The 24,433-nt window shown below is 37.9% G+C and overlaps 1 protein-coding gene across 1 annotated transcript in view; it reads left to right on the top strand.

Moving 5' to 3' along the window:
- The window catches only part of CD109 (CD109 molecule), an 84,626-nt gene that overhangs the window by 48,356 nt on the left and 11,837 nt on the right, over nt 1-24,433 (top strand). Inside the window, exons 22-30 of the mRNA XM_010707730.4 lie at nt 1,662-1,806; nt 2,860-3,036; nt 7,615-7,696; nt 9,827-10,055; nt 10,565-10,730; nt 11,793-11,983; nt 15,151-15,306; nt 15,396-15,461; nt 21,642-21,778. Of these exons, the coding sequence (XP_010706032.1) occupies nt 1,662-1,806; nt 2,860-3,036; nt 7,615-7,696; nt 9,827-10,055; nt 10,565-10,730; nt 11,793-11,983; nt 15,151-15,306; nt 15,396-15,461; nt 21,642-21,778 (1,349 nt within the window). The remainder of the gene's footprint in view (nt 1-1,661; nt 1,807-2,859; nt 3,037-7,614; nt 7,697-9,826; nt 10,056-10,564; nt 10,731-11,792; nt 11,984-15,150; nt 15,307-15,395; nt 15,462-21,641; nt 21,779-24,433) is intronic.

Here is a 24,433-nt window from a genome sequence, read left to right as displayed (position 1 = left end):
TAGAAGGGACCTCTCGATATTATGTAGTCCAATTTTCCTGGTCAGAGGAGGATCAACTATAGCAGAGTGATCAGGACTCTGTCCAGTCAGGTTTTTGAATGTATCCAAGGATGGAAACTTCTCAGCTTATCTGGGCAATTTGCCCTCTCCTGGACCCAGTACTCCAGAGGTCTCATCACAGCTGAGTAGGGGAGAAGGATCATCTCCCTCAACCTGCTGGCCAGGCTTTACATGATGTATCATGGATACAGGATAAAGTTGGATGCCCTTGCTACAAGGTCCTTTTTTTGGCTTATGCTCAAGTTGGTGTCCAACAGCTCTCTCAGGTCCTTTTCTGAAAAGCTGCTTTCCAGCTTGGCAGACCTTAGCATGTAGAGGTGCATGGGGTTGTTCCTCAGCAGGTACAGGACTTGTCATTTCCTTGTGCTGATCTTCATAGATAGAATGATAGAACCTGCTCCAGTGCTTCACTACCCTGAAATGAAGAATTTCTTCCTAATATCTAACTTAAATTTCACCTCTTTTAGTTTAAAGCCATTCCTTCTTTTCCTATCGCTATTGGACCATGTAAAAAATGGGTCCCTCTCCTGCTTGTAAGCTCCCATCATCTATGCCTTTGTTTTCAGATTTCATAGATTTTTCTTTCTGCCAATTTCTTACCCATTGTTTAGGATTTCCATACTGATAGCACATTTCTCGAGGATGACAGGTTAATTGAATTATGCTCTAAAGGTGCTGATTTACCTCTCTAATGAGACAGGATCATAAAATTGCACTACTTCAGACTATGATAAACATATGAAGTAAGTGATGTGAATTTCAGCACAGCTGTTTGTAGAACCTTAAGGCTGAAAGTTGAGGTTCTTCTAGATTTTGTTATTTGCATCTGCATTTCTGTATCTGTACTTACCCACAACTAACTCAGCCTTGTCCATCGTGAGGAGCAAGCTCTGGCCAGCTGGATTCTGCTAAGTGGGTCTTTTTCTTTTTGTTTTGAGGGCCCATTTTTGGACCCACTAGAAGGCTTTTGTTTTATAGCATAGCCCTCTTGTTGGACATCTCAAAATCACTGTCCTGCAAGTTAATTCTGGAAGGAGCCACTGATTGCCCTTTCTATTGAAGCTCAGTTGTGCTGAAGAGAATAAAATCTTGTTGGACTAAGTCTAGGCTGAGAAGAGAAATCCATTCATTTTCTCTACTTTGAAGACATTTTTTCTCTCCAAGAGACTTGCGTGCATGAATGAACGGAACCTTTGAACTTACAGTGATGAACTTAAGTGGTGTAAAGTCGTCTTTGTATGACAGGCTGTAGGATTGCAAACAGCATGGAAGAGAGCACTTCTGGCCTTGGCATATACTTGATCATGGAGCTCTGTGCTTGTCATTGAGCTCACTAGAATCAAAGATGCTTTCAATGACTTTGTGTGTATTTTTATAATTAACACGTGATTGCTAGAAGCAAATAATGGAAGCAGGTCTTTATTATAAAAACATTTATGTGTCAGTTCAGATGGGCCAATTTCTCAGGTTCTTGATGTGTTAAGAAGCAGCACAAAGTATCTCCCAGAATTTTAGGTGCATCAGCACAGTAAGCATGTAGTTCCAGTTCTAAAAGCAACAACCTATTGGAAATTATAACAATCCTCTGTTTATTTTGGTAGGCTGAAGGATTGGAACAAACGTATTCTCAGACACTCCTTTTGGATTTAACTGGGGGTAAGCAACAAGCAGTGACAAAAACTTTGGATTTCACTTTTCCTTCTGATGTTGTAAGTGGTAGTGAAAGAGTTCAAGTCGCTGCTATAGGTAAGAATTATTTTGTTCTGTTTCCATCTCTGTTACTGGTCAGTTGTTTTTTGTTGTTTTAAGTATAGTTTGCTGTCTGCTAGGCTTTTTCTGAACTCAGTTAGTATCAAAGATGTAGCATGAAGATACAGCATGCCACTGCTTTTGGAAGTTGAGAGTACCTGTATTCCATGTGGATGTGAAAGGATTGGTCTAAATTAGCAGTTTGACATCTGTGACATCCTGTTGCAAGTGGTCATCGCATTTATTATAATTCAGTTGCTGGTTTCTTCTGTACTGCAGAGGTGTGAATAGTAACTGAAAGCAGTAGACTGTCAAGTAGAGCAGGGATGTTGGTATAATATCCTGAACTACCATAACAGGGTTTGCTAGGACTTCTCTACTGAAAGGCCTTTCTAAGATTTTGCCCTGGGTGGCTGTTGCTTCTTAGGTTTTTAGGAAACTATTAATTTAATTTAATCCCTATGTTAATGGGATAAATCATTAGTTAATAATAATTTCTCATCCATTGAACTGATCATGAGATGACTGTATGGATGGAGTGCATTATTTATTTATTTTATTTACAATATTGTGGTATTAAGTATCCTTTTTCAGAGTTAAAGAGACTGTCAGGCTTTAATAAGGAAAGTCCTGCAAAGTTTGCTAATATTCTGTTTAGATTCTGCTTGTCTGAAGAATAAAGCCTAAAACTCGACTCATAGTTGGTCCTAGGCTTTGATAAATCTGTGTGAGAGGAGAAATACAGGAAATTTGAAATACGAACAGTTGCTGAAACATTCTCCTGGAAGGAATATATTTTGTTTTTTTTTCATATGGAGTCTGTTTGAAATTATTGTGTAGTTGGGAAGGTCAGTAAAGTTCTATGAGGAGATTGGTCAGTGAGCAAAAAGCTGATAATAAGACTGTGTGTGGTTAATGCAGTTTTCTGCCTGGATAGTGGTGTTGAGCACAAGTATTCCCAATGTATTAAATTTTTTCATAGTTTAGCTGATACCATCCTTTATGTGTTAGACGTGTTTATTTGAATTACATTTTAATTTTATCTTCCAGGCGATTTACTTGGACCTTCAATCAATGGTTTGTCATCATTGATTAAGATGCCGTATGGCTGTGGTGAACAGAATATGATCAATTTTGCTCCAAATGTTTATATTTTGCAATACCTTACTAAAACGAGACAGCTGAGAGAGGATATTCAATCAAAAGCATTATCATTTATGAGAAAAGGTCTGTATGCTTAAAGGACATTTTACGTTTTCAAGAACTCTTCCTAGCTAGAGTATCTGTGACTTTGTACTTGGTATTTGAAAGACTACTTTGCTGGTGTCATGCAACCTGGAAATAAACTCTTTTTTCTCTTTCTTCTGGGATAACAGAATTGAGGAGCAGACAATTCTGTTTACAAGGAAAATTTTCTCCAAAACATATACTGTTTCTATGTAGGTATTTTTCAGAGGAAAAGTGCATTTTAGAAGGTGATTTTTGTGCTTTTTTTTGTTATTGATACTTCCTAGCTCTTTTTTTTGCTTGAACTGTGTATGAACAAACATTTGATGCATGTGAGGTACAGTGGGTCAAAATTAGCAATCCTCATTAGGCAAAATTAGGCACATTCTTATCCTTCCATGTCCTTGCAGAACTCTAGGAATTATGTTCTTGTGGTTGATGTTTGCCCACCCAAGTTTTAGACTTGATCAGAAATGAACTCTGTGCTGGACATCAGAAAGTGGAATATTTTAATGGAAAATGGCTGTATGTTTTGATTTGAAAATACTCCAGAGCATCACGAAATGTGGAGAACATAGTTGTATTGTGCTTCCTTGTGCCTACTGGGTCAGACAGTATCCATGATGTACTACTTATCCTTAGTTTGAGCTGTAACTTTCATAAAATCAGTTTTCAAAAGGATTATAATGAAGGTGAATTTAAAACATAATTTATTTCACATGTCAAAATGCACTAAATATCTGAAGCAGTGACCACATAATCTGAAGTAAATATAATTAATTTTAAAACTAAATGTTAGTGGGAAGAAGGACCCATGGCTAGCAGTGGTTGCTTTCCTTTATCAGATTTTGTTTACCTAGAACAAAGCCAAAATGAAAGAAAAGTTGAATTTAAAATAAATTCCTTCAGTTCTCAAAATGACAGATCTCATCTTGAAATCACTTCTTCAGAAATAAAAAGTCCTTTTTGTCCTGAAAGCTTAGAAGCTAGACCCAGGCAAGCACTGAGCTGAAGCTGTATTTTCAAGCTGTTCGAAACATGAGACCTTTAGGTCTTTCACATATTACTGAACTCCTTTCCATCCTGATGTACTCTTCTGTTAGCTTGGCTTAGCTAACCTACATCTTCTGGGTTTCAGCCAGTCCTCTGGAAGTACTAGCGTACATCTTCGTAATAGGATCCTTCTTTTCCTTGCCTTTCCAGTTGTATGTGTTGACATTTAAAGTATTGTTTTTCACATCTGATTGAGTGTCCATTGGAATGAATGCAGTGGTTCACAGCCCTCAGATCTATTGTTTCAACATTTCTACAGACTTTCTTGTGTTAGATATGCTCGTGTTTGAAGTTTTTTTTTTTTTTTTTTTTTTTTTTTTTTTTGCGTGACTGCATAGAGCTTGACATTAAAAAGAAAGCAAAAGCAAAAAGACTATAGGAAATATATAGGAACCTCCATCTGGTTCTGCTCATCTTTCCAATCCTTCCCAATCCTAGTAAATTCAGAGAATTTTTTTTTCTTATGCCTGCTCAGCAGACTTTGTTAAGTAAGCTGTTGGTCTTAGTTATTTTACACTACCATTGGGGTAGTGGCTATAATCCTTATTACTGCATATTTCCTGTTCAGTGAAGAAGCAGAAGACCTCAGCTTTGGACATTGCAGTCAGGTGTTTTTGAAGAGAAAGTGATCTGTTTGTATTTGAGGCTAAAACTTTGACAGCAATTTTTGCCACTTAATCGCTTTCTTTCTCTCACTCAAGATTGCTTGACTTTTCAAGATCATTAACTGAGTTGACAGATCCATCAATATGGGTAGGGATCACAAATTTTAATTATTTAGTTAACCACTGTTGTTCTACTAAATACATTTAGAAAAGCTTTTTAAGTGGAAGTTGTAATTTCAAACAGTTTTAAGAAGACAATAACTAAACTTGATACTACTGTACTGGTAAAACATAGCAGTTCAGATTCATAGAATCATAGAATCATAGAATCACCAAGGTTGGAAAAGACCTAAAAGATCATCCACTCCAACCGTTCACCTATTACCAATAGTTCCCACTAAACCATGTCCCTCAACACAACATCCAGTCTTTCCTTGAACACCCTCAGGGTCGGTGACTCCACCATCTCCCTGGGCAGTCCAGTCCAGTGCCTGACCACCCTTTCTGAAAAGTAATACTTCCTAATGTCCAGCTTGAATCTCCCCTGCCGTAGCTTGAAACCATTCCCTCTGGTCCTATCACTAATGACACGAGAGAAGAGGCCGACCCCCAGCTCACTACATCCTCCCTTCAGGAAGTTATAGAGATCAATAAGGTCTCCCCTGAGCCTCCTCTTCTCCAGGCTGAACATTCCCAGCTCCTTCAGCCTCTCCTCATATGGCCTGTGTTCCAGACCCCTCACCAGCCTTGTTGCCTTCCTTTGAACACGTTTCAGGGCCTCAATGTCTTTCTTGCAGTGAGGGTCCCAAAACTGGACACAGTACTCGAGGTGCGGCCTCGCTAGTGCTGAGTACAGGGGAACAATCACCTCTCTGCTCCTGCTGGCAACACTGTTTCTGATGCAAGCCATGATGCCATTGGTCTTCTTGGCCACCTGGGCACACTGCTGGCTCATGTTCAGCCAAGCATCAATCAATACTCCCAGGTCCATTTCCTCTACACTGTCCTCCAGCCACACCGCCCCAAGCCTGTAGCGTCGCCTGGGGTTGTTGTGGCCGAAGTGCAGGACCCAGCATTTGGTCTTGTTGAACCTCATCCCATTGGCTTCAGCCCAGCTCTCCAGCCTGTCCAGATCCCTCTGTATGGCTTTGCTACCCCCAGGCAGATCCACACTTCCAGCCAATTTGATGTCATCTGCGAATTTACTAAGGGTGCACTTGATGCCCTCATCCAGGTCATCATAATGATTCATAGAATCATAGAATCATCAAGGTTGAAAAAGACCTCCAGGATCAACGACTCCAGTCATTTCCCTATCACCAATAGTTCCCGCTAAACCATGTCACTCAGTACACATCTATATGTTTCTTGAACAGCTGCAGGGACAGTTACTCTACATCCTCCCTGGATAGCCTATTCCAGCACCTAACTATTCTTTTGGAGAAGAATTTTTTCGTAATGCCCAATCTGAATCTTCTTTGGCACAATGTAAGGGCATTCCCTCTTGTCCTACTATTAGTTACATGGGAGAAGAGGCCAACCCACACCTTGCCACAACCTCCCTTCAGGTAGTCGTAAAGAGTGATAAAGTCTCCCCTGAATCTGTCCAGACTGAACAATCTCAGTTTCCTCAGCTGCTCCTCATAAGGCTTGTGCTCCAGTTCCCTCACCAGCTTCGTTGCCCTTCTCTGAACATGCTCCATGGACTCAATGTCTAGGATGGATCTTATGGGTCCTATTTATTAAGATACCCAGTATTTGCTTGTTGTTCCTTTCTGTAGAACTTAATAATGTAAATAAATAAAATCTTGCTTAAGCTTTTCCTTCTGCCTGCCTGGGTCAGTATTCTGTGTATGAATGTCAGATGTTAGACTAATGAATATTTTTTCTTAATTATAATAACCAATATAAAACAGCCAAGAAATAAACAAGGAGGGAAGAGAAGAAAACACATATTGAGAAATGCTATTATTAAATACTATTGTTGTTCTGAATACACAAGTAGTAAGCAAAATGTACAGGAAGGAAGGTTTTACAGATCAGAAGCTACATTGAGAAGAATATTTGTGGAGCTCTTTATTAATAATATTAATGAACATTGGATCTGCACTAAAGTCAGCTCTTGAAAAAGGACATTGTGCCTGGTCATGAGCAGGTAGTCAGCTTTTGTGACCCTTTTACTTATAGGTATTCAGCAATCAAGATAAAGTACACTTGTTCTGGATATTAAGAAATCTTTTCATGCTGCTTAACCAGGTCTCTCTTGTGAAGTTCTTTTAGTTACTGATGAAACATTTTGTTCATTTTCAGAACAGCCTCTTCCAGTATGCTTTCTGATAGCAAGTTCTTTGATTTGCCCAAAATAAACTGATGAAAGTGTCTGCTTTTCAGCAGCATTTGTAACTCGTAGATGCTCTCATGCCTTTCCGGTTGGAAAATACTTAATTTCTGCTTGTTCTTTTGTCTGCTGGAGAAATAAAATGTCTCTCTAGTTACATGACTTCAGTATTTTAGCTCTTTGAGGAGCTGAGCTATAGATGTAGTCTGCACTTGCTGTGCTTCTGGAGCCACTGAGTTATAAGGCTGTGCCTCTACCCTGCACTGTCCCATCTGGGTGGTGGATGAGTGGGAATCATAGAACATCCTGTTTTGGAAGGGACACAGAAGGGTCAATGAGTTCAGTGGGAATGGGAGCTCTCTAAGTCTATTTTTGTAGATAGCTCTTTCACATTACTGTTACCTGCTTTCTTATAGTTTGCTACATGGTTTTTGTGTATTTTTATAGATTTGAGAGATATTTTATTCAGGTTCTATTCTTCATATCCTTAGAAAGTGCTTTGCTTCATGTCAGTAGGAAGTTTATACCGGAACCCACAAAAGAGGAATGTGTTCAATACCTATCTCTGCTCTTTCACTCCAGGATATCAAAGAGAGCTGCTTTTCCAGAGGGATGATGGCTCTTTTAGTGCCTTTGGAAATGAAGATCCCTCTGGGAGCACATGGTAAGTAGTTCTGCCAGATTCACTTTGGAATTTGACTGTTTTAGATACTTCCCAAGACTAGATTTTTTTTGTGAAGCTGCTAAAATTTTCCAGCTGTATTAGCCTTCTGCCTGGTTTTCATTAGGCGTTTAGGCCAACTCTAAGGTCGTTCTGCTGGATAGCTTGCTGTCAAGGTCAATATTAGGGCTGGTCTTTTTAATTTTACAAAAGATGAACAATGAATTATTTTACCCATGGGAGTAGCTGAATGAAATGCCTTGAGATGTTCTGCTGGAGAGGATAGCTTACCAGCATGCAGGAAACTTAAAACTCCTTTGGAAAAAGAAAAGCTAGTTAAGGCTACTCAGAGTTTGGTTTCTTGTCACAACAACAAGGGTGAAACATTGTTAACTGTATAAAAGCAGAATGTCAAGTAGGCATTTGTTTAAATCACTATTGCAATCTCTGTAAACCAGAACTCTTGAGTGGTGGAAACATATTCCAGTTTTACTCTTGGGTGCATTGTATTTATGCATATATTGAGAAAGTGCCCTGGTATATTCCTGGGCCTGGGAGTGTAAACCACACTGCTGCTTAAATAACAGCATAGTCTTTGGTAGCCTTCTGACCCTGACACTCTCTTGACACCTTCCAGGTTATCCCCACATGTTGTTTGGGAAGAAGAACCCTGATTTAGAAAGTAGTTCACTGGTGTAGGTACTAGCTGATTGGTGGTAAATGTCTTCAGAAAAAGTTGGATGGGGCCCCGGGTAGCTGGATCTGGTATAAAATGCTGAGGTTGGTGGCCCTGCGTGCGGCAGAGGGCTTAATGATCCTTGAGGTCCCTTCCAACCCAAGCCATTCTATGATTCTGTGAAGCAAATTCCAGGCACATTTGACCTACCAATATAGATGTGTTGAATATGTCCAACTGCTCTAAGGTTTTTGAGTAATAGAACAGCCTATTTTCTGCCTTAAGAACCAGTATTTAAGTGCCACAGACATATTTTTAGTTCTCTAGTAATTATCAGGAATTGAGACCACTTAAAGCATTATATACTTAAATGCGACTCTACAGAGAACAGACAGCTTTGTCTGAAAGTTTCTCAAAGGAAGAATAACATTAATTACATTGCTTATAATTGCAGTTGAAACAATTTAGGGCTTAATGGTCACTATTGCCTCAAGTAGATTTTTGCTTTTCTCCAGTCTGGATACTGAGGACTCTCTGAGGAATTCTCTGTGAGGTGATTAGAGGTACTGATGGTAAAAAAAAAAAAAAAAATAAAATTGTCCCCCTTGCATATTCTACACCTTGTTTTTGAGACTGTAAATTCAGTGTAGAATTCCACCTTAAGAAACATAGTAAATATAATTGTGAAAGCTAGAAAGATAAACAGATAGAAGTTCCAGCACTTTGTTTAGCTAATCTACATTTGATTAGTTTACATGTGTGTTTGTGCTTCAGCATGTTACCAGCTTCAAATAAAACTGTTTCAATTACTCTTTCACTTACTTGCTCCATTCTTCCGGAGTGAGTGAGCACCCTTCACCAGTTTCAGTAGGATTTGTATTAGATGCAGTATTGATGAAGTGGAAAATGAAGATAATTTATCTTTATTAGCAACCCCGCTAGATATATAGTGCAGTAGCATGTTACATAAATGCACATTTAGCAAAGAAAGAAGTCAAAGTAGAACTTCAGATTATTAATGAATAAAACAAGTGCTGTTTTGGTGATGTCGTTAGAGGGATAATTGTGATAACTACTATCACACTTATAGTTTGCAGTAATGCAGTTATGATTTTGCCACTTTAGCTTAGCAACAGAAGGCAAGAGAGCAATATTTGAATAAAGTTAAACAAATACTGACAGAGACTTGGATAAATAAAGACAAACAAAGACTTGGAGCATATATAGTCTGTAGTTATTTTTGAAATGTAACAGCTGCAAAAGGAATTATCTTTAGGAACAAGGAAATAGCTTCATTTTTTTGTGGATTAAGCTTAGTCTCCTTTCTTGTCTGGATAAAGCACGTATTTTCCTCTGTGCTTGGAAGCTGTGTATTGAGTATTTTATACATCATCATATTCTTACATTATGTTAAACAGAAGTTAACTTTGTCATATTTCATTAACATTTTCCTCCAGGTTATCAGCTTTTGTATTAAGATGTTTTTTTCAAGCTCGTCCATTCATAGATATTGACCAAGATGTACTCATGGATACAGCAAAATGGATTGTTGGACATCAGAAGTCAAATGGAGAATTTCAGGAACCTGGCAAAGTATTACACAGTGACCTTCAAGGAGGCACCAATAATCCAATCACCCTCACAGCATATATCATGTCTTCCCTCCTTGGGTTCCAAGATAAAGAGGTATTGGAATTCATAAACAGAATTTACAGTTTCTGGAATACTTCATAAATTCTCATACTACCTGGCAAACACCTGGTAGTTTAAAGAAATAGAACATCCTGAATAAAGACAAAATGTAACCTTATTTGGTAAAATTTCCCTGTATTTTGGCTTACTAATTAAGACATTATGTGTTGTGAGGCAATCCATTTTTGCATACCTTTGCAAAATCTAAAGGCAATTGCCTTTAGCAAGAATACTATCATGCCTTCAGTCCAGGAACATAAAAAGGAATTTATGGGGGGAACTATCCGTAGAGGCATTCAGTCATTCAATCCATTTTCTTGAGATTACTAACATTCATAAGAGACAGTGCAAGGTTAAAAGCTTTGCCTCTGAGGTTTGTGTCTGTGATTCTGAGATTTTCAGTACTTGTTGGTTGTTGTTTGAAGATAGTAGTTTCTATTTCTTTACAAGCTTTTCTTTTACATTATAATAATATATATTCAGTATATGATCTTCATTTTCAGCATGCTTATGTCATTAAGAGAGCTACAAACTTTCTGGAAGATAAATTAAAAGAAGGCATTTCGGATAACTATACATTAGCACTTGTGACATATGCTTTGTCGTGGGCAAAAAGTACAAAAGCAAAGGAAGCCTTGAGTATGCTGAATGAGAGAGCAGAGCAACAAGGTATTGCACAACAGTCTTCTATGGTTGTACAGATGGATTTTTTTCAATTTTACATGTATATATAGAATTAGAGAAAAAGATAATCCTTCTTCAAAATTAAAGCTTGCTACATAAAATTGCTTAGGAACTTCAAATAAAGCTTTAATTCATAGCAAAGCTAAGCCTTTCTGTTTTAATTTCTGTGCTCTCGATGGGGGATGCTTGTCAAAGACAAGTCAAAGAAAGACTTGTCAGTTCTTTCATGTTATGTGCACTTGTAAGGTTAGTCTAATTAGACAGTTCAAGTTAACTATTTCAGAGTGGTTCTGATTGATCAGTAGGCTTCCAGGAGCAGGGTTGGGGGATGGTTAGTTGAAATAAGTATTGGAATGAAGAGATGAATCACATCTTGTGAGCTGATACAGAATTGTATTACATTTTCTGTAGTGACCAATAATCTCATCATATTTAGCCTCTTCCATGTTTAATATGACTGAATTTTGTTTCCTATTTTGGATGAAGAGCAGACTGTATAATAGTAATCAAAGATATCAAAGTTTTTTGTTTTTTGTTAAAAATAATAACTATCCTCTTGAAAAAACTGAAGGATTTCATGTTGTAGACTGGAAACAGAGCCTCTTGAGTGTCCTTTCATGTTTTCTGAGCTAGGATTTTCTGAAGGGAGAATTTGCACTTTGTTCAAGAACAAACCTGTTGGGCAGCTGTAATGCCTGAAGTTCCTTCTCTAGTGAGCATCCCAGCAATGAGATTGCTTTTCTGCAAGGGCTCATTGACCTGAGCACTTCATATTGACAATAAAAGGTTCACATGAAGTTATGTATAAAATTAATTGAATTTAATTGGGGTTGACTATCTGGACTCCAGCTTTATTTATAACTATATTCAAAAAGTGCTGAGGAAGTACCTAAGACATTTTCCGGGCACACACCTAAACATTCATTTAATTTTAAAGAACATTGCTAGATCTCTCATGTAAGCATAAATTAAGTCTTAAATAAGACTTTTCTAGAAGTCCAAAGACTTCAGTCTGTGGATCTGAGATTATTTTGGTTTATTTTTCAGGAGAATTTCGTTTTTGGATAACACCTGCTTCTGAAATTTCCGATTCCTGGCAGCCACGGTCCATTGATATTGAACTTGCTGCATATGCTCTGCTCTCACACTTTCATCAGGACAGGCTGGAGGAAGGGATACCTATTATGAAATGGCTAAGTCAGCAAAGAAATCATCTTGGAGGATTTTCATCTACACAGGTAATATCTCAAGAGGCTTTGTTGTACTTTCAGAATGAGAATTATCTTCCAAAAAAAAGCCCAAACATTTGTTTTTAATTAGCGATTGCTGAGTTTTATTTTGCTGTTTTTTGCTGTATCAGCCTCGGTTGGATGCATGTTTGCATTCTTTGCAGGAGTGGCATCTTGAACATAGATTACCAATGTAATTAATGTTTAATAAAAAACAAAAGTAGAGAGTCACCTTAATTATTTAAAACACAAAACCCAAAAGATGCTAAGAAGATGCCCATGGAAAAGTACTTAATCAGATTTTCCAAGCAAGTATGATAAATATCTGTGCTTATGTGGCTTCCAAGGAGAGAAGCATCTTTCTATTCTTTCCATATGTGGGCTCTCAAATTCCTGAAAGGCTGTTAGCTAAGATAAGAAAGGGTTTTGGAGGAACAACCTATCTTAGTGCCTCTGTTGGCAACAGAATTTTGATGGACCGTGAAATTTGGAAGATTTCATTATCTCCAGGAGGTTTCCATGTTATTGAAGCCACATCTTGTAAGCTGTGCTAGCATCTAGAAAACTTAAATATTACTCTGGATTGTGTTAGTTTAAATTTTCTTTTAAATTAAGTACAAATGCTGATCACAATAAAATGTCACATATCTCTGTACTGCTCAGTACCATTCTATACAGACTATTCTTCCTTATTTTCGTATGTTGTTATTAATATGCGAGAAAATAGTTCAGTTAAATAAAATGTAATTCTCGGGAACTAGCCTGGTTCTAGTACTTTCCTAACATGTTAACTGATGCTTGTTATTTGAAGAGACTAACTGAAATACTAAATTGTTGAAAAAGCTTTTCTCCTTGCTCTTAGAAACAATTTTTACTTGAAAGTTTGAAATTGAAGTAGTGTATAATTTAACGCTGAAGGAGAATTTAAAAGATGAATTTAATCCTTTTGTTTTTCTGTAATCTGAAGTATTTTCATTTCAAAATTACTCCACATATCTCTGTGGATGCCTTTTATTAATTTATGGAAATTATCCCCCACTTCTTTTAGTATCTAGGATCATTTTAAAACAAACACTTGGAGTGTTTTCTTGCATGAGCTTATCACATTAGAAACTTAATATAAGGGCTGCTCCAAAAGTAATGTCTCCTATTTTATTATGTTGGCCCATGATGTCAGAGGTAGATGTTGATGGTATGGCAGAAAATGTTGAACTTTTCCTACAATATTCCGTTATATTTTGTTGCCATGTGACATATGGCAGCAGAAGAGCAGTCTGACAAAATGCTGTCTGACGTGGAATGTGGAGGTGTGTAACTGAATTCCTCTGTGTGGAAAAAATGACACCCACTGACATTCACTGGCTTGCTGAATTTTTATGGGACCAAACAGTGGACGTGAGCACAGTGAGGCAGTAGGTGGTGTGTTTCATCAGTGGCAAAAGGTTGTGAAAGACAAGTCACATTCCAGATGGCCATGCACAACTGTCACAACATAAATGAAGATTGTCCTAATTAGCTCATTTGTGCAAATTGGCTAACGGTTGTGACTATGTTAAAAAATAGTGTAATTTTTTCTATCAAATATGTCATTGTGCTCTTTATCTCTATTGTAGTTTCCATGGAAATAAATAGAGATGTTACTTTTGGAGCTACCTATGTATTTTGTGTGTATTTCATATATACAGGAATACAGTTCATACAACAAATAAAGTCTATCTGAATGCATATTGAAATGGTAGAGATGTGTAGCAATTGTTCAACACCTTTGTTGTTGAACGCCCAAATGAGGCCTTTGTGTCTGGACTGAGACCATATTTCCTAACTTTTTAGGCTGCATATTTGGTGTAGCATTGTCATACTCTACCATACACTTCCGTGTATCAGCTGTGAATGTTTTCTGATAAAAACCATTGTATATGCTTTCTGCTTTAGGGCATTATAAGGGATGCATTCATCTTCTGGCTCCTTGTCCTCTTGTTTTTTTTCACCTGTAATTATGCCAGTTATTTGAGCCTTGGGTTTGGTAGAGCTCTTAAATCACCTTCAACAATGATAGACAGCATTTCTAGGCATCTTGAATTCTTACTAAACTAATGACTACAAATGTAAATTCGACAAATGTAACCGTAAAAACTTGGAAAAGGCATGTCAAGGTATTCCTTTGTTTCTGCTTAGGTAATGACATACATCTTTCTACTTTCAGATGTTTAAGATTGGATTTTCCAACAAGATATTCAAGCTCTTAAGGCCTTTTAGATAGATTAGATATGTAAGTCTGATAGGTTGCTGTAATTTCATTCACTCCAATATGAAAAAGTTTTGTAAGTTTGAGCTTGGAAGACATATATTTTCAGCAGGAATCAACATATGAGTGTTCTGAGTAAAGACAGACTTGCTCAGATGTTCTGTGATCTGCTCTAAAGGAGTAATCATTTGTAAGTATGAGAACAAGACATTCTTTTAGGCCAAATATTGGCCTTCTACTGAAAAAGTCTTTCACTTCAAAGTATTAGTTCTTGTAGCCAATTAGTTGTATCTCTTCTGTCATACTGTGTTAAACAGTGGAGTTAAGATCATAGCCATAAAAGTTCAATGTGCAAGCAACTGCTGATAATCATCTGATGTTTCTGAATTTTAAGAAATCAGAGATGTAGATCATCTTGGGTAAGGATGTAGTATGGGAAGAAGAGCTGATTCTAATAATTAAGGAGTGGTTTCAGACCTATAACTTTACTTCAGTCATCAAGGAATCCTGAAAAATTGCTTTGGAGTGCTAGATATTTAGTTCTTAGTCACTATAAAAATCTACAAAATAGCAGAATAATTACTTTCTTCATCAGTTTTCTTCTCACTGTCTGCATTGTTTGTCATTTTGACTGTTGTAAATACCAGTGTGTCAAGTCCTCCACATAGCTTGCACAAAACTTCTTTCACCCGACTTTCCATCATGTCATGGTTTCTAAATGGTTCCTCTGTGTTTTGTGTCTCTTCTGCTCTGGAATCCTTCACACCAGTGGAATCCCAATGGACATGTGGATGCAGGTGTATGAAGACCATAGTGTAATCAACAAAAGGGGCAGTACAGAGACTGTGAACTCTCACAGGCGTTGTCTATAAAGTAGTTCATTATGCAGAGTTCTTCTGTTTAACACAGAAACATTTATTTCTTTCAACAGGATACTGTTGTGGCTCTGCAAGCCTTGAGCCTATTTGCAGCTCTTACCAGTGCACACAAAACAGAAATGGATGTAACAGTTACTGCAACTTCTTTGGAAAACCCAGAAATATTTTCAATTGACACTCAAAACCGTTTTCTGCTTCAAACCAAGGAGGTACTGTAGAAAGTGAGAAATACTTTTCTAAAGCCTGGTTCCTGAAAGTGATCTGAAAATACTGTTTTGGCCATCTGTTCTTCTTCCAGATTCCCCCGGTGCAACCGATGACAGTTACAGTTTCAGCAGAGGGAAGAGGATTTGCTGTCTTTCAGGTATGCAACGTGGTTATGTTTTCTAAGGATATGCTCGCTAAAAAGAAGGTGTATTGGAAGCTTTATAAAACATGTCAATAAGAACAACTTTCTGAAATATTTTAAACCAATGCCAAGATACTTTACTGCTTGAAAAATGCTGTGAACATAAGTTGTGTGGACATGCATATTAATGTGATTGTGTATGTTGGAGGGCCCTTTAATTTTGGAGGACTGACAGTTTTGGTGCACTTCATGGATCAGAATCATATCAAAGTGACCCCATCCTTCTGCAGAATTGCAGTGTCAGTTTGCAAGACAAAGAGCTGCAATGGTACACTGGCAGTCCCAAAGGTCACAGTTAAAAAAGTATGTGGACCAGGCATAGATAGCTCATCAGGCATCTATGATAAACCATGGAAGGCACAGATCTGTAGACAGCATGAGTACATTAGTAGCTACTAGAGCATTGGTGTTTTCTTTTTTTTATTGAAGTGTAATATAATAATAGCAGAAAAGCTAATGCAAAGAAAAATAAAAGAAAAAAAATTAAAAAGTATTATGGTCAGGTTTTCCAGCAATTTTTATGCTGTTCTAAAATAGCATAAAAGACAGAATCAAACGGTCTTGCATACTTCCAACATTATTTGCTTAGTATCAACCAGACTGAGGATGTGACAAAGAGTGGAAGGAAAGTCTAATGATCCTCTTTCTGCCAATTCTGCAGGAGGCTGTTTCAGTGGTTTAACTTCAAATATGTTTATATTTTAAAAAGTAAGCTGGGGTCAGCACATATTGTACTTTAAATTAGCGAACTGTAAGCAGTCTTTTTATGCATTTCAGCTCCTTGCTCTTTCTACTTATTAAAAATTAAATTCCAATGAAATTATGCCTTCAAAATTTTCCCAATCTGTATGGGGCTGCTGAATTACGGCCTGAACCTTTGATTGATCCCCTGAGGCGAGCAATGAGTCAGCCACGGGAGCCCAGGTGAAGGCAATTCACCTGTGCTGGAGGAAGGGGTGGAGCCTGGCTTCACCTCTCCTAGACCCATTTAAGACCTGACTGCCAGTGGGGGAGGATCTCTCTGGAGATCTGCTCCATCAGGAGTTCATCTCACAAGCCCAGGACGGGGTGAGTGACTTTCTCTCATTTCCTCCAATATAAATTATATTAGCCAAGCTCCTGGATATATATATATCCAGGAATACTATCCTTCAGGAAGTATTGTAGCATGGTTTAATATATTTGGTATATATGGTGTATATGTGTATATATATATATATATATATATATATATATATATACCATCTGTATCTATTGACTATATACCATCTGTATATCCATTGATTAAACACCTATCCTAATGAGAAATAGTGTATGAAAAGAAGACAGTATTGGATCTGACTTTATATGACCACTACTGGATCTCCTTTTCCCACTGCCTGATCTGTGGTGGTCCACATGGGCGAAAGAGAAGTCCTTTGATAAACTATGAATAATACAGAAATATTAGTCTGTGTTAAGCAGGAAAGAATCATTCTATAAAAGTATATAGATTAATTCACAGTTGCGGAGCCTATCACAAAAGTGGGCAGAGTTCTTACTGGACTCTTGATGTTCATACTTGGGAAAACCAAATGTAAGCCACCTTTAAGAGTCTCAAAGTTTTGATCGGTTTCCATCTTTAGCTCATTCCAATCTACCAAAAGCATGCTGACAATATTTAACATATTGTTAAATATGCTTTTGGATAAAATACCTTCTTAAAGAAATCTTAATGACTGCCTCTCAGTGATGAACAGCATCTCGTGCTGCAAATACTGTTCATCCAGCACCATTCTGCAAAGCCCGCAGTGCTAGAAATCAGTACTCATGTTTCATTAATTCCCAGAAGTGCAAATGATGTTTACAGCAGAGTTATCAGGGTAACTCATAGTTAACCCTGTGCTTAGAAGGCTCCTAAGGAAGTATTGTAGTATGGTTTAAGCTTCTGATTTGTTGTATGAGCCAACATGTTCCCAAATGCCTGGTATTCAGGAATCAGCACCAGGTTACCTACTTCATTGAGGCCACTGTGCTGTTGCCTTTTTTCCTTGGAGCTTTGAGTCTGAAATTCAAAATATACTTAGCATGCTGGATTAATTTCTCCTTAATAACTTTTCTTAGCTAGAACCAGTTCTTTCCTTCTGCTTCCTTTGGCAGGTCTGGTATTCTAGAACAAAGTGCATTAATGCCATTTGAATTAGATTTCTCTTTTTTCCCAGACACAAGCTAGATCTGGGTCTCATTTAATAAATCAGATAGCATATGACATTGGGATCACATTTCTTCAGCTGGGTTTCATTGTCTCTGTTCTGCCAAACTACAGTGGTGAGATTCAGTGTTATGGGATTTGATTTTCTGGCCAAATGTAGCATGTCAAAACAGTAATTCATTTAAATATCACAAAAGACAAGATTCAGTCCATTAATGGAAAAGGCTGCTTTCCCAATAAAATGGATTCTTAGGGGGAAAAAAAAAAGTGCTTTTTGGTGAAACCTCACTGCCTGTGTGTATGGGTCAGCAGTGCCTTCACTCTTGACCCTGCAGAATCCTATAAAAATAGACCTTCTGAACATCATAGAATAACAGAATGGCCAGGATTGGAAGGGACAACAAGGATCACGAAGCTCCAACCCCCCTGCCACATGCAGGGCCACCAACCTCCACATTTAATAGCAGACCACGTTGCCCAGGACCCCATCCAACCTGGACTTGAACAGCTCCATGGATGGGGCATCCACAACCTCTTCGGGCAGCCTGTTCCAGCACCTCACCACTCTCATAGTAAAGAACTTCCCCCCAACATCCAACCTAAATCTTCCCTCCCTCAACTTAAAACCATCTCCTCTTGTCCTGCAGTTATCAACCCTTTCAAAGAGTTGACTCCCCTCCTGTTTGTAGGCTCCCTTTAAGTACTGAAAGGCTGCAATGAGGTCACCCCACAGCCTTCTTTTCTCCAGGCTGAACAAGCCCAGCTCCCTCAGCCTGTCTTTGTAGGGAAGGTGCTCCAGTCCCCTGATCATCTTCGTGGTCCTTCTCTGGACCATCTCCAACAACATCTGTCTTTCTTATGTTGGGGCCCCAGACCTGGACACAGTACTTCAGATGGGGCCTCACAAGAGCGGAGTAGAGAGGTACAATCACCTCCCTATCCCTGCTGGCCACCCCTCTTCTGATGGAGTCCAGGGTACCATTTGCTTTCTGAGCTGCAACAGTGTAACTGCAAAAGCAGACACTTGTAGTTTTGTGATCCTGCTGTCAAAAAAGTCTCCTGGCACATCCTTTCTTTTTGTCTAAATATAGATGTCCTAAGACACCTACTCTGCAGGGGAGATGATTGTAGGCCTAGAGTATATGCAAAGGTGTCCCCATAGAGAAAGGAGTCAACAAAGTGATGTTCACTAAGAGGTCTGCTGAAAGTCTTGAAGTCTTCACTACTGCGAACCTCTGTGAACCGAGCTTGGCAGATGCCTCAAAAACATGGCATGTCCCATGCCTTCTGGAATGCCACTGAAATTCAGGACTAGCAACAATGACAGAGCTGGCAGGCTTAAGGAAGATAGATATGGGCAAAATGAGCAAGATCTCCTTATCTCCTGGTTGAATACAGAAAACACTCTGGAGAGGACCTTACCTTTACTCTGTGGCAGGAACTATTAGCAAGCATTGTTCTCCTTTCTTCTCTTTCTTGTACTCTTTTAGAAAGAAACTGGAGTTACGTGTATGGAGGCTAAACCAGCAGTTATCATATGGCAGAGGAGGACATAAGTTATATTTCTGGTAGAGGAAGGGAATAAGAAAACTGAGAATCACCTGCTACTCATTAGTGAGAAGCACTGACTGTTTCTTCCATGCACCATATTTTTACTAGTCTTAGGCAAAGGATTAAGAGTAATTCAGTTTGAGAGTACCAAAAAAGATATGCAATGAACTATTCAGTCAAAAAGGGATAGTAAAATAATTGGAGACAATTTCACTGAATTCATGCTCTCAGTAAAGTACGTTGATGCTGCTAGTTGAAGAACAAAAAGGAAAGGGAAAGAGACATTCATTAAGGTAATATGAACAATTCAGATTTTTTTTTTAAATCTAGCGCTTTTTGTTGGATCACTCACTATTACAAGCTCCTTTTTCAAGCAGATTAGCTTTTAAAATTTGTTTCTTGTGCCTCTCACCAGAACTGGTTGCAGTATATGAGTTGATCAGTTCTGCCTTTAACTTTGTCAGCCCTTTTTAAAAAGGATTAAGATGAAATGCTGTTGCTTGTTTTGTTAACATAATGCTGGTTGCTGGATAAGAGCCTTCTATTCCCAAACTAACAGCATATAAAGAAGAAGGCTTTAATTAAGCTCTGTTGTGAAAAACGTTTTCTCCTCATTGTCATGAGAAGTCAGGAAAAGAAAGTTGAAATGTTACAGCAGTAACTTACTCCATGAAAAAGCAAGCTGACTGACCTGTTCAATATGTTGTTGCAGACATCCTGCTTTGGCAGTAAATTCCAGTTCATTAACTTTTCATGGCAAAAGTTAAAACAGCTTTGTTTCTGTAATGACAGATCATACTGGCGCTGCCAGCTTGTCTTACCAAATTTTCTGCATGCTGTTAACTGGCAAGTTTCTAGGCTGGTTTTATCCTTAGTACTGCCTTCTTTGCAGAATGGTTGTGTAGCTAAATCTTTATTGTTGCACCTCTGTTTCTGAGTGCTCGTGCAGTGTTGTCTCTATGCTCACACAGCACGATAAATTGAGAAATGCTGGGCAGAGTGACAGGAATTATATACGTGCAGATTGAAAGACAGAGCATAATTTTCATATTAAAGAGAGATGTAGCAACAAAAGCAAAAATGTGAAATTAAAAACTCATCAATTTGCACTGACTTGTTGTCCTGTAACTTGGACAACCCTCATCATACCTTTAAATTTGGACTGACGGTTTTTTGTTGCCAGAAACTGTTCTAAAGGGACTATAATTTTCCAGAAGCCCTCTTCATTCCCTTTTCTTTATCTGAGCAAAGTCCATAACAGGGTCTTGCAAGGGGAATTATTTGAGTCACTCTCATTATTTTTGTACAAAAAAAAAACACAAGTTTCCCCATGCCCTGCCATCTGTTTTATCTTGATGACTGGGGGTATAGATGGTGATTATTAATTTGTATGTGAAAACTGTGAACAGTTGTTGTTGAAAATTGCAATTCTATCAATTCTGTCAAATAAATGTTAAGTATTCTTTGTCCTTTTTTTTTTTTTTTTTTAATGTGTGACATTCTATCATAGCTGATAACATGGAAAGTGTTCTGTTGGTTCCTCAGTTTCAACTTCATGTTTCTGCTTTGGCTGTTGGCACTGTTAATTTTATAGAATGTTGAGATAATCAGCTATTCCCCAGTTATTCATACCTCCTTTAAGGGCTTTTGATTTTACAAGTCTTCTAGTATTGTTTCAAGCATCTTACACTTATCTACACTAAAAGAATTGGAATTTCTTTAAATTGTGCTTAATAGATAAGCCTACTTTTTATTAATGGTTACTGTCCTCTGTTGGATATCCTGTCATTCTTACTTGGCTCACTTATCAGAGTTTAGCAGCTGCTGAGTAGAAAGGGTGAGAACTCTGTCCTTAAGGCAGATTGAGGACTGTAGTTTTGTCTTTGCAGAGATGAAACTACTTAGTGCATAAAGATAGAAGTGTTTTGAGAGTGGAGTAATACGCTGTTCCTCATCTGCTCTGAGTGCATGAATGCTGTGAAATGAAGACTGAAGACAAATTCTATGCACGTGCTGTGTATTGTCCTTTGCTTGTTCATTTCCAGCCTTTTTAGCCCAGTGAGTGTCAGTCTCTGAAGCTTGCCTTCATTCATCCCATTTCATACTGTCAGGAAGTAAAAGCAAACATTATAAACCAGCAGGGAGCAGCGAGGAAGGAAGTTACCTAGAGTTTCCTTGTGTTTGCCTTATAATTGAATAGGATGGGCTGCATTAAAAAATGTTCAGAAAACATCTTTCAGAAACTTCCTAGGAATGTCACATTTACAAATGTCCAGTACAAGGTCACCTATCCTGTCTCATGTGATCATGCCTCTGGAGTTCTACTGTTACTGTTCTAAAAATGTAGATTTACTTTATGTGTGTCTTCTAATGTCTCTATTTGCAATCTGCAGCTCAATGTTATTTACAACACAAAACACACTGATCGAAGTCTCAGATCTGTCCAAAAACAAAAAGCTTTTGACTTGAATGTTGATGTAAAGGATGATAAAGATGATATGAACCATTTGACCTTGAATGTGTGCACAAGGTAGGTAATTCTGTTGGAGCATGTCATGTTACTTAAAATGAGGTGAATTTTCCTTTTGTTTGTATGAACGTACTAGTGTATGGGAAATAAACATGCAGTTAAGGAGAGAGCAAAAGAATTACTTCACTGAAATGATAAAGTTAAACTAAGAAACAATTCCTAAATCAGTAAATACAGTGAGAGTTTGATGGGTCTGAATAGCTCCCTTGTGCAGAATAATTTGTGGTCTGATCTTACATGCTTTTTTAGTGGCATGCACAAGCATCATGCTTCCCTAAATGTCAGAGTTATATGGAGGAGTTTGTGTGAAATACAAGTAAAGACTTGAAAGCTTCTTTGGTGCAAGTACATCTTAGGTATATGGAAAACCACAGATAGACTTGAACACTGAACCTATATCTTCCACATTCTAGTACCAGACTATGAGAACTGTACTTTAACTTTCATCTTTTGTGAACAGAATGCTTTGCTTTTGATATACAAGTAGATACCTCCTTTTTGTAAAAGGAGAAAAGTCTCTGAAGTACTCATTCTTTACTCTTCTCTGTTGATAAACTTTATGTAATAAGTTCAACTGGATTTTTTTCTCTTTGTAAGTATTTTTGTGGTCTTTCATTTACCCATGTACCATATTTTTGTGATTCTAGTAATATAATGTAGGCAACATTCTAGAGTTGAAACAGGTTATGAGTTTTGTATTCAAGCTAATTTTATTTTTCTCCTAAATAAGGGAGGGAGGTAGAGGTGATTCATCATATATCATCAAATCACATCTGTGATTGTTTCTTGCTTAGTAAGCATCTAGTGAGAACTGAGCAGAGAACTGAAGTATCATCTCAAGACAAAACTGTCGCTAGATGTTACATTGGTAGCAAGTGATAGAGCTGAGAACAGGTAGTCATATTGCAAATTTCTAGGTCATTAAACAGGTTATTTCTTTAACTGCTTTGTTGTCTCATCTCTGTTTGCTTTGAAATTGTCTACACATGTATCTAAACCAAACATATGAAAATGTTCTTATGCAGTTTCCTTAGTAGTCCTGTCTTATGTCCTGTTAAAGAGCACTGAGTATTTCACAAGAAACCTTCGGTGTCTTGCTTTATATATGGGTTTAGATTTTTTGTCTTCTTTCACTTATTATCTACTAGCATTTTGACATAAGTGCTCTCTTTGTATTAAAGGATCTCATCTCATCTGCTCTTTATCAGTACTACATGAAATCCTGTTTACTTCTTGGGATATTATAATGAGTGCCTTGTGATGTGGTATTAGCGAAGTACTATTTCTTTCCTTTATATCCTCTTTTTATTATTTATTTAAACTGTGAACTCATTATGACTAGAATATTTTCGTAGTCTGCGCAGGCTAGCTGTGACTGAAGATGAGGCCTCTAGGTGACACCATCATACAAATTATCAGCTATAGTGAATATGATGTCAGTATGGAGATATCCAGCAGGCACAAAGCCAGATCCTGTTTTCATGTGTTTCCGGTAACCAATTCAGTGATGCAGATAGTGAGCAGGGACACTAGAATACACAAGAACTCTTGAAACAGTGATCTTTTTCTCATTTAAAGTTTTCTGTGAAGTGTCAACAACTTTTTAAAGTCAAGCACCAACTCCTGACATGTTAAGGGCTTACATAATGGCTCTGGGATAAACTTTGGCTGAGCATCCTGAATTTCTAGCTCAGTGATTTGACTCAGGAATATAGACGGGAAGGGATTCATCTCTCCGGGAAGGCTCAAGGCTGATGTCTTAATTGCAAAGTATTCAAAGGACATGGGAATATCTACTGATGTAAAACTACTTCAAGAAAATACTTGAAATGTTAAGACCCATGAGCTCTGTCATGGAAAGTAGGACAGTATATTTTCTGTTTTTATTATTTAAGTTGAGACTTGATCTCTGGTTGCTTGTCAATGGTTCTCTTGTTGTCATCTTCCCTCCCAAGCTTACACACTGCACAGAGTATACATATTACTTATATTAATTCCTGAATTAGTTTACAGCTGGTCCATTTACTGCCTTTACAACATGACATGGCTTTTTGGTAGAAAACCAAAGCAGGTAAATACAAACATTGCTGAAATCTCAACTGATTGACCTATCTGTGGGTATGCAGAGTCAGGTAATGGAGGTTGTAGCTTGGCTGTGTTTTTTTTTTCACTTCAACCTGCAGACTATTCTACCTCATCTAAATCAGCTTTATAGAGATTGGCTATGGTCATCTCAATTGAGTGTCAATTCTGACACTGGATCAGATGATGTCTCATCTGTGGTTAGAGGAACTTGCTCTCTGTCTGGGAGGCACATATGCAGGGTTGCTGTTTTCTTCTCCAGTTGGTCTTATCTGCACACTATTTTCAGACATGCAATACTGATCATTGATGGTTCTACTCACTCTATTCTTTCTGCTTTCTACTACACTAATTGGTGTTCTTTTCTCCTCTTTTCACCTTTCGACACAAAATAATCTCAGTTCTTCTGAGTTACAAGTTTCAAGTAGTTTTAATTTCTTTCACTGGTCATTCTTCTCTTTTCATGGTATTTTCTTCTTTTTCTTTAATAATACTTGTAGCCACCCTCAAAGCTGTTTCTCTTGTATTTTTTAGAGAGCTAGACCTACAGGGCTTCATAACTTCTAGGTTGTA

This window comes from Meleagris gallopavo, chromosome 2 (genome assembly GCF_905368555.1).
Source record: "Meleagris gallopavo chromosome 2, MGAL_WU_HG_1.1, whole genome shotgun sequence".
In the NCBI taxonomy this organism is placed as follows: domain Eukaryota; kingdom Metazoa; phylum Chordata; class Aves; order Galliformes; family Phasianidae; genus Meleagris; species Meleagris gallopavo.
Note: the sequence above shows the minus strand (reverse complement) of the source record. Positions and strands in the feature narration are given on the sequence as shown.